This window comes from Amaranthus tricolor, chromosome 1, assembly GCF_026212465.1.
Source record: "Amaranthus tricolor cultivar Red isolate AtriRed21 chromosome 1, ASM2621246v1, whole genome shotgun sequence".
Taxonomy (NCBI): domain Eukaryota; kingdom Viridiplantae; phylum Streptophyta; class Magnoliopsida; order Caryophyllales; family Amaranthaceae; genus Amaranthus; species Amaranthus tricolor.
In genome coordinates, this window is record NC_080047.1 from 1,121,169 (window position 1) to 1,132,740 (window position 11,572).

General features: G+C 29.0%; 1 protein-coding gene across 1 annotated transcript; it reads left to right on the forward strand.

Moving 5' to 3' along the window:
• LOC130797477 (MADS-box transcription factor 23-like) lies at positions 1–11,572 on the forward strand. The gene is made up of 8 exons (XM_057660075.1): positions 1–88; positions 504–696; positions 5,446–5,521; positions 6,135–6,196; positions 7,380–7,479; positions 7,565–7,606; positions 8,428–8,511; positions 11,110–11,572. The coding sequence occupies exons 2-8, from the start codon at positions 515–517 to the stop codon at positions 11,236–11,238; spliced, it is 675 nt and encodes a 224-aa protein (XP_057516058.1). The 5' UTR covers positions 1–88; positions 504–514; the 3' UTR covers positions 11,239–11,572.

Below are 11,572 nucleotides of genomic sequence, written 5' to 3' on the forward strand. Positions count from 1 at the left end.
TTGTGAGTTGTAAGATAAATCATTTGACCTACAACATATACAACACCATTCTTCTCAATAACACCTATTTTTGGTTATCAAATCTCAGGTAATAATTCTATCTTTTTTCCATTATTAATTTTCTAGCTAGATGCATTGTTTCATATTTTTATCATGTAATTAGATATTTATTTTTCATCTCCATTTTTTAAATTGAAATTTAATATTTAGATTTTTTAATCCTATTTTTATGCATTTATCCGTTTATTAGAAATTCTGCCAATAAAATCTATATTTCATATCAATCTTAACTATATTAGAAAAATTAAACTTATTAAGATATTTTACATAAAAAATCAAACTGAGGCGGAGAATATATTCTCCATCAAATCAAATCAAACAAAATTCATGATTGATTTTGTTTGGCCACCTTTTCACACGCTTATAGGGTTTTTTTTAGATCTAAAGCTAGTTTAGAAAAGAAACCCTAGCTAATTAATGTTAGTTTTAATTGATTGCAAAAGAAAAAGGGAAAATGGGAAGAGGAAAGATCTCGATTGAAAGGATTGACAACTTGACAAGCAGACAAGTTACCTTCACTAAGAGAAGAAAAGGGTTGTTCAAGAAGGCCAAGGAACTTTCCATTCTTTGCGACGCCGACGTCGGAGTTATCATCTTGTCCAGCACCGGCAAGGTCTATGAATTTGCTAGTAATTGGTATGTTTTATTTCTTTTAACTCTTGTTGATTATTTAAACTTTGTTAGAATTTAAAATATAGGTCCGGGCAACTTAAAAAACAACGTATAAAATCAAAGGAGGTTATTCATTAGTAAAATTAATTGGTACTTACTCCTTAAGTTTTTATAAAGTGATATTTTCTTTTTTTTTTCTGATGAAACAATTCACATGTGGATAATAATTGAAACTTGAACAAATTACTTAAAAAGGTTTTTTTTTTTTTTAAATATTCAATTTCATTAATTAAACACTTGAGTATTATTAATTGACAAATAATACGAGAGTAAAAAAACCTTATCCAGATAATGCACTATTGTTTTGATTGAATATCAAAGTTAGGGCTTAAATTTTAAATTTAGTAAAAAATTATTATTGACTGAAATACAATTCCTATCATCTGATTTGATAAGATATTAGTGTATAATTATTTTTATTTTACTTTTAGATATAGACGATCATGAAGGAATCTACTGTAATTAAGATCAGCAGATTGGATCATAATGCATTTATACTTGAGCCGTCTTGAAAATTTATAAGCTTTGGTGTAGATTTTTAAATATATGGATGATATAAATTCAAACTCATATTTTCAATCAATAATTAGTTATATTATTATTATTATTATTATTATTATTATTATTATTATTATTATTATTATTATTATTAATGGTTGAAAAATAATTACTTATTGATTCCTTTAAATTTTCTGCAGAAAAAACTCTAATTAATTAGGAATATAATTGAAGAGTATTAAATATTTTCAAATACTTCTACAATAGTCTTTTTCTTTCTTCTTAGTATAGAAATACATATGAAAATTATGTATAGATGGATAAGATCAGTGGATAAATTATGAAATTGTATATTGATTTGTGAAATATTTTCTTTTTGATTGAGATGTGTTGCTCCATACTTCCATATTAAGTGGATAACATTAATTATTGGAATAGATTATCATGGATACAATAGATCGTTATACTTAGCATTTAATTATTATTTATTAAAAGTATATGATAAGTAGAATTCACAAGAAACAATTTCATTAAAAAACTTTTATAACGAAAGTCGTATCATAACCGTTGTATTTCGAAATTTTGTTATGGAAATAAATACTCCTAATAAAAAGCAAACTAATTAAAATATTCTTTTAATTGAACTTTTTTTATATTAATGGGCTTGCCATTGCTAAATCATTTTAATTAGAGAGTGAAATCGGTGATAATCTTTAATTTTACATAACTTCATAAATTTTGCAAATTTATAATCAACTTGCTACAAAAAGAGTATTGTTACGTTAAGTAAAGATATTATTGAAATATCAATATTTTCTTTCAATCGATTGAATAAATTTTAATTTATTTGAGAAATTTATACTACTAATGAATTATAATTATTTTATCTTTAAATTAAAGGGTTATGTTATTTGAGCAACTAATCTTAACTTCTTTCAATAAAATTTATCTCTATGTCTCGTAAATCAAAAAATAAAAATGAACAAAGAACAAAGCAAAAAATAAAAAACATGCATGAGAAGAAAAAACAAAAAAGCGGAAAGAAAAAAAATTGAAGAAAAAAGAGCTTACAAACTAGCTTACGTTAGTGCTTACGTTAGAGTTCACTTAACTTTAAAAATGTTTTCGGGATGTACGGAGTAAGATGGCGAATCATGTAATCACATGACTTATAGCAAAGCTTCATATTCACATTTTCATCGATGACTATTGTACCAAAAAAAGCTGGGGGATTTTTTTGGCCGCGCTCTTCTTTGTGGGTATGAGTTGTCGTTGTTTAGCCCTCTCCAGACCCTAATCTTAGTTTTCTATGATCAGAATATACTGGGTAAGATGTTAATGGTGATGATGAGTATCACATAAGTACATAACGTACATGTAATCAAATGATGTATTGCAACAATTATGCATATTGTTTAACAATTAGCTTTTTTGTAAATTTTTATAAGAGACGGTCTCTTTGAGAAATCATTTCTAATGTGCCAGCCCATAAAGGAAAATGAAAAATAAGTTACTCAGTAGATATTAAGGATATTATAAGTAGGTATTTACGATATTGTAAGTACTGCACGCTTACTCAGAGGGCGCTAAAGATATCATAAGTAGGCATTTAAGATATTGTAAGTAGGTATTAAGGATACAGTAAGTAGGCATTTTAAGGATGATGTAAATAGTCATTTAAGGATAATGTAAGTAGGCATTAAGGATATTGTAGGTAGGCATTAAGGATGATGTAAGTAAGCATTAAAGATGATGTAAGTAAGCATTAAAGATGATGTAAGTAGTAAGTATGCATTTAAGGATATTGTAAGTAGACATTAAGAATACAGTAAGTATGCATTAAAATACGGTAAGTAGACATTAAGGATGATGTAAGTAGACATTAAGGATACTGTAAGTAGTCATTTAATTAAGAATACTATAAGTAGGCATTAAGGATATGATAAGTAGGCAGAAAAGATGATGTAAATAGGCATTAAGGGTGATGTAGGTAGGCATAGGAATACAGTAATTAAGCATTATGCTTTAGTGGGTTGGGCATAGAGACGTCTCTTAAAGAGACGGTCTCTCAGGAGACGAGCTGTTAGCTTTTTGGTTGGCTTTTTAGTTGATTTTAGCTTTTAGATTTTTTATTGGTCAAGTTGCCAAATAATGTGTTTTATAAATGACAGTAGACTTTTAAGCCACTAGTTTTGATGAGTAACTTTTTTTGACATTTAACCTACTTTTTCTAATGTGTTTTACAAATTATATTTGACTTTTAAACCAGTAGTTTTGATTAGAGGTGTTCATTTGGGTGATCGGGTAGGTTTCGGACGGGTGTCATTCGATTCCGTTGCATTTCGTATCGGTTATTTTTCGGCTGTGTGTTACAATAGGTCATACTCGGGTCGAGTCGGTTAGTCACGGTTCGGTTGGAGATCGATTATTCAAGCTATCGGGTTAGCATCAGTTCGGTGTCGGTTGAAGTTCGTGTCGAGTGTCAATCGGTCTCGGGTTGTCATCGATTACTAATTGGTTCGGTTTTGTCGGGTACAGATCGGATTCGAGTTTTTTTTAAAAGCAAAATTCAGCTACGTATTACTAATTACTATCGATCGAATCAATATCAAATTAAGTTGTTAGTCAATTTTTAATTCATGACAAGATTCCCTTTATTTAAAGCAAAATAGTTAAAATGCAAATCAATTAGTAATCATTATTACTTTGTTACTTTTACTTGTTTGACTAGAAATTAAAATTATAAAGCTCTATCAATATTCATCTAATTCAATTAAAAGTAGTTAAATAAACATTGACCATTGATTATTAACTCTAAATATAGGAAACCATGTATTTATAAAATTTAATTTATTAAAATATCTAACACTTTATTAGATTAACAAATAAGATGATTGAATATGAATCTATCATACTTCTATGTTAAAAATTAGTTCAGGTTTACAGCAGTTCGATCTAAAATTCGTTCGGGTTAAGTCGGTTTTAGCCGGTTAGAATTCGGTTTTGAGCATCATTCGGGTCGGATATGACTCAGGTCGGTCATTATTAGGTTCGGGTAATCTCGGTTAACGGTTATGTGTCGGTTACAAAAATCGGTTACAGCTCGGGTTCAACTTTCCCTTTTCGGTTGTCGACCGTTTCGGGTACAATTTCGGTTCGGGTATTGTCGGTTCGATAAACCAAAAAAAGGAACACATTTTCAAGTCGATTTACTTTCGGTTTTGGTTCGGATTTTCGAGTCGGGTCACTTTTGAACAGCTCTAGTTTTGATGAGTAACTTTTTTTTGACATTTAATCTATTTTTTCTCTGATGAACAATCAATAGCCAACAAATGATTTTTACCAAAAATCTCTCAATCAACTAGTTTAAACAGTTGACTTATCATCAAATAATTTAACTTGGTAAAACTAGCGAACAACTTCAACGAATAGCCAACGACAAATCCATGTTATATTAAATGAGTTCAAACTCAGCGTATAAAAAAATCAATAACAAAATGTTGTATTAGTGAAAATTTTGTACTTAGTAATGTATACAATTTCATTTGTCAATTTATGTCCAATTGTCATAATAAATAAGATAAATATACAAAGCTTAGAAATATCAAATGGTTATTGTTTGCTTGAGAGTTATAAATTTGGTCCAGTTTTTTAAAAGTAGTATATATTGCCCATAGACCTTAAGTTATCCCCCACAAAAAATATTACTCATTCAAATTGATTAGTATACTAATTTCAAATTTAGATATTTTTATGTCAATTGCATTCAATATAATAGCCTCAATTTATAATGTATAGTTAAAATATAGAAATTTTTCAAGAGGTCAAACAGTCAAGTGAGATCAAATTCCCCTATACGACAGCGAACAACTACAACTAATGTCTAATACTCATTTGCCAAATAGATAAATATATAAGATATCCTCTTTGATCATTCATGAACAATCTTTTTAAATGCATACAACCGCTAAATATTTAACTTGAAAGATGGGATGAAAAAGATTTAAATCCGCAAACTTTATTATGTTGATGTCTGATACAAATATATTATATTCATTGACCGTCTTAATTTTTAACTAAAAATTAAAATTAATGATTGTAACCTTAGAATATGTTATATATTACGTCTAACTTTAACTTTATATTTTTTGTATCCAAAGTTATCATATGTAAAAGTTAGACTTCTAAAATCCGGCCTCTTATATATTTAAACAGCATGCAGTCATTGTTAGAGCGTTACTATAAAGCAAATGAGGACAACCAAGTGCTCAATCCTACTTCTGAGGCCCAGGTGCTGTATCTACTCTCATATTTATTTCAAAATTATATAGTGATCCAATTTTTTTGTTCTTTTCTTTTCCTCGAAAAACTCTCACATAATTAAATTATCAAATTACCAAATGTATGAAAGGATCGGAACGTAGATGATAAGATATTATCATCATCATTATACCCGGTGTATCCTGCTTATTGAAATTATAACTAAAGTCCGAGGAAGAAAAAAAAGACGGCAACTCATACCCATAAAAGAGGATAAGAGATAATAAGTGATAACTAAAAAGAGGTGCACAGACTACACCATAAGATGTAAATCATAGGAGTATTAAATTTCTAAGAAAAACTTTTAATGTTATTGAATATCCTAATTAAAAAATTTTTGAAGTAAAAATATGTATTTTATTTTTTACTTTTATCTTTGCCTAATTATAACAGTCAATTTCAAATGCTAAATTAAAATTCCAAGTCTAGTTGTAACGGTTTGAGTTTAAATTCCAAGTTAACTAAAATGGATTTAGTTAGCAATATTTTTATATAATGTGATGTATATTAATGTGTACCAAGTCCATTATTCAAAATCAACTCCTCTAACATATTCATGATTAATATGATATGTACATTGTCAGTTATGGAAGGTTGAAGCAGAGAGTTTAAGGCAACAGCTCGAGGATTTGAGAATCAACAGCAGGTATGCCATTTTTTCTTATCACCTTCATTTCCAATAACATCAACTATTTTTATATTCATGCAAATTTTATCCATTGTTTACGTTTGCACTACTATGCAAAAAATAAACTTTTATGTCATAAAACGTAATATATATATATATATATATATATATATATATATATATATATATATATATATATATATATATATATATATATATATATATATATATATATATATATATATATATATATATATATATATATATATATATATATATATATATATATATATATAAAATACAAATTACAACCCTATTATACTTCTATATACTACCCTAATATACAACACAAATACTTTTCTAGTGCATGAAAAAAAGGCATTTGTCGCTTTTTGCGATAAATTATGCGATAGAATGTCTCATTTTGATTTTGATTTTGTAGTGCAAATAAGACATTAAATGCATAATTTAGCTTGGAACAATAACGTCATAACTTATTTTCATACTAATGTATGCTTCATATATAGGAAAAAGTCTATATAAATATATTAAAGCTTCCAAGCATACATAAGAGTTCATATTTAGTACTTTGTTGTTTGCTATAACGATCAATTATATTAGAAATAATCTTTGTTTTAACAAGACTGATTAGTCTTATATTCTGCTTAGATGGAAGGTCTAATTAATAAATTGGATAATGTTTGTTTTATTTACCTTTTGCATTAAACAAAAAAATTTATATCTAAATTACTAAATTATATTTTACATAATAAGCATTTGTAATCAAAAACATGAATTGACAATCCAGTCATTTTAGGAATTTGCAGCAATATTGGTTGGAAGTATATAAGAAACCAATTGTTGTGAATTATTGCAGCTAGCAAAAACACGTACGTACATGTACGGAAGGAACAAATATAAGTTTAGCTAGCTGAAGAATGCTGCAGGCATGCACATTTGATGAAGAAGATCATGAAGAATTAAAACGTACAACATGCACGATCGTACATAAAACACACTCTCCTACCTCATCAGGATGTCGATCTGATAGCTTAGCTAGTTTGGTAAAGGCGGATATCTGGATTATTAATTTGGATCCAATTTTACTCGATTTATAAATTCTTTTAGGGTGGAAATCAAAAAAAGATCGATATGAAATAAATAAATTATATTTCTTCCTAATTAAATTTTTTTTTCGTAGGCGTTTATTAGGGGAAGATCTTTCAGAATTAAGCATTGAGCATTTGGAAACCTTAGAGGCACAACTAGAGATGGGAGCAAAAGCCATACGTACGAGGAAGGTGAGATTTGAAACCAAATAGAAAATTCAAGCGTGTATCAACAACTGAAAATGATGTATGTCAAATAGTAATTTAAATTTTGCAGGAGGACATACTCAAAGCCAAGATACATGACCTTAACAAAACGGTACGTATGTGTAATGAGTGAGACGAATAACATGCATATTTCTATCCACATACTTAGCGTTGAACAAAGTTTAGTTTAAACCGTAAATCAAATCGGACTAAACCGGAATTTTAGTATTTGGTCTAGTCTGCGGTTTAAATGGTCTGGTCTTGTTTTTTTCAAATTAAATTACGATTTACGTTTTGGTCTCAGTTTTTTTTTCAGACCAGACCGGACCGCAAACTGTACTATGGTCAAAAATCATAATTTTGTATTTAAAAAATTAAGTTGCTACCTAGATATTTTAAGATGTAGTTATTTTGATATAGCAATATATACTTGAATGATGTTGATGTTATCAATACAAATTATATATTTATTAATTGTAGGTGTGAAATATTTGCATAAATACTGTATTAATTTGGATGAAAATATAAAAATAAAAAATCGTAGACCAGACCAGACCGAACCGTTGTAAAACGGTTTGGTCTGGTCCAGTCCGGTCCGAAAACTTTTCAAACCTGAATTTCGAGTTTGGTCTAATTTTAGTGTCAAACCGGATCATGTTCACCTCTATATATAGTCATTTAGTAAAAGGCCCGCCCTATAGGGTAAGAGGACCTGTGCCTGGGCTCATATAAAAAATTAGAAAAATAATACTTTAATATTTAATAGTTTTTTTTTTTTTTGTCTCATGACCGGCCTTGCATTTAGTTGTGGATATGTGATTTTGGTTGCATAGGCGTAGACTAATTGAACTTACTACATGGTAGTTATTACAATCAGATTGCAATGCATGCATATGCGCAATTGGTAAATGAAATTTTGTGAATATATGGCAGGAGATTCTTGTGCACCAAGAAAATATGGAGTTACACAAAACGATAAGTCTCATGCGTCAGGAAATGGCAGAATTGCACAAAAAGGTACATCTCGATCAACTAATTATTATCGGCATACACAAAATTTCAAACCTTTTTTATTATATCGCCACTCTTTTTTAATAAAATTACTAAAATACCGTTAAATCTATGTTTAATTATAAAATCAACTATTATTATTACTAAACTAAATTTATTAATAATAATTAAATTAAAATAAAAAATATTAATTTTAAAAAACAAAATAATTTTTTGAAATCCGAAAATAAACCTAATCACACGTTTTGTGTTGATAGTTGATACATAATCACTAGAGCTGTTCAAAAGTGACCCGACCCGAAACCGAAAGTAAACCGACCCGAAAATGTGTTCTTTTTTAGGTTTATCGAACCGAAATTATCCGACCCGAAGCTATACCCGAACCAGTTGACAACCGAAAATGGGAAAACTAAACCCGAATTGTAACCGATTTTCTAACCGACACATAACCGTTAACCGAGATTACCCGAACCTAAATGACCGACTCGAGTCATATCCGACCCGAATCATGCTCGATACCGAACTCAATCCGGCTAAAAACCGACTTAACCCGAACGAAGTTTAGATCGAACTACTGTAAGCATGAACCAATTTTTTACATAGAAGTATGATCGATTCATATTCAATCATCTTATTAGTTATTTTAATAACGTGATAAATATTTTAATAATATAAATTTTATTAATACGTGGTTTCATATATTTAGAGTTAATCAATGGTTAACGTTTATTTAACTACTTTTAATCGAATTAGATGAAAATTGATAGAACTTTATAATTTTAATTTCTGGTCAAACAAGTAAAAGAAACAATATAATAATAATCATTAATTTTTTTGCATTTTCACTATTTTGCTTTTAAGTAAAGAAACCTTATCATCAATTAAAAAATGACTAACAACTTAATCTGATACTGACTCGATCAATAGTAATTAGTAATTCGCAATTCGTAGCCGAATTCTACTTGAAAAATACCCGAACCCAATCATTATCCGTTAAAACCGAACCAATTATTAACCGATGACAACCCGAGACCGATTGAAACTCGACTCGAACTTCAACTGACACCGAACTAATGCTAACCAGATAGCTCGAATAACCGATCTTCAACCGAACCGTGACTAACCAACCCAACCCGAGTGTGACCCGTCGCAACACGTATCTGAAATATAACCGATCCGAAATACAATCGAATCGAATGACACCCGTCCAAAACTGACCCGATCACCCGAATGAAAACCTCTAATAATCACTCTTTTGGCTAAAACTTTTGATAGGAAATCACATTACTACAATATTTGCGGCATTAGAACCTAGACTTCAAGATCTTTCCAATGATATATTATATGCTAACCTTTAATAACCGAGCGAGAAATGACGATCGTTTAAAGTTTATTTGTGCTGAAATTTGATACATGTTCAATCTTTTGGGTATAACTTTTATAGAAAAATCGTATTGATGCAAGATTGATTCCGCAATCATATTGATGCTCATTTTAGTTGGCCATTGTATTTCGATTTTTAGTTTTAGCTTGCTTTAGTTCAATGAGTGTTCGAAGAGAGTTTTTAGAGAGATGTTAGAGATTGAAGGTTTTGAAAAGTAATCAGGGGCAATCTTGAAAGTTCAATATATAAGAGGTGGTGATAAAATGAAAAGAGTGACGAAGTTTAATAATACCCAATTTCAACCATTCATCCACACAATAACAACATTGATTAATTTTTTGGTTAAGTTATATATTACTCTCTTCGTCCTTTTTTATTCTTTCCATTTATTTTTTACACAGTTTTTAAAGTAATTTTCAAGCCTCAATATTTTTAAATACGCATTATAAAAATTATAAAAAATAAATGATAAAAAAGTATACATTAAGACGAATCTATCGACATCACGCATACATATATTTTATCTTCTATAGATCCTTTCAAAACCTTAGTTAAATTTCCCAATATTAGAGAATAGAGAAAGTATATGAATGTAAAATATATTCCTTAAATAATGGAATCCTTTGATTTTTACCAACGACCAAAAATGTGTCACAAATTTTGCAAATATGGAAAACTGTAAATATAGTATTTCTCCATTTTTTTTAAATTTGTTAAATTATGCAAATCAAAACGAAAGCATTTTGAGTGTAGTGTAGCAAATTTAAATAGACGGAAGAAATAGGATATTTAATATATTTACCAATGTAATTATATGAAGGATCTACTTTGTACTAGAAGAATTGATAGTTAGCATCACAAAAATAAATTAAATTTTACGTATCTTTTATTTATGTTAAGTTGCATATAAAAATGTACGAGGTCAGTCGGATATCGTATACTTCTAGGCTATTTAAAAGGTAACGTGCAAATATTTAGTCGCAACTCAACTTAAAACTTACATTGATGGTTGTCGTCCTATAATATGCATAGATATACTATCGACTCTCTTCATACCTAATGTTTAATATTCCTCTAAAAAAAATGGGTAAATGAGTTTAAAAACCCATAATTTAAACTCTGATACCATATTAAGTAACAAATTTATTTAAAAACTAAAGTTGATATATAATTCTGTAGTTGTATTTTTTTGTAATGACCAAGTTAAAATTGAATTTCAGGTTTCTGGAGGAACAGGAAAGGATGATCAAGAAGGTGGGGCAGGTGGTGGAGCCTCAAGCAGCACATCAGCATATGACAATTATGATCCAATTGAGCTTAATCTTAGCTTATTGAAGAAATCAGATTAGTGATTATTAATTATAAGCTAGTAATCAAAATTTAAGCATATTTTTCAAGTGGGCCAGCTATTATTTCCTCAAATTAAAAGCGTAAGCTTATTAATTAAGAGGATGAATAAGTTTAATTTAAGTTTAGTTAATTAAGTCTGGCATGGAACATGTTATTATTGTACCATAAGCCTCAAGTCCGAAGGGCTTACGGTTGAGGCGGCAGTGATGGGATGCTAAGTTGCATGCCTGAGCCGAATTATCGCTTGTATTTTTCTTCCATTATATTGTACGTTTTTACTTTTGGGTGCAACAATATTGTTATTGTGATTTTTTAGTGAATTTTTGTCTATTG

What these genes read in the sequence shown, in the direction of transcription:
- LOC130797477 (XM_057660075.1), top strand. Translation starts at nt 515, where the DNA reads ATGGGAAGAGGAAAGATCTCGATTGAAAGGATTGACAACTTGACAAGC. An exon ending in TATGAATTTGCTAGTAATTG is followed by an intron (nt 697 to 5,445) that starts GTATGTTTTATT and finishes ATATTTAAACAG; the next exon opens with CATGCAGTCATTGTTAGAGC. An exon ending in GATTTGAGAATCAACAGCAG is followed by an intron (nt 6,197 to 7,379) that starts GTATGCCATTTT and finishes TTTTTTTCGTAG; the next exon opens with GCGTTTATTAGGGGAAGATC.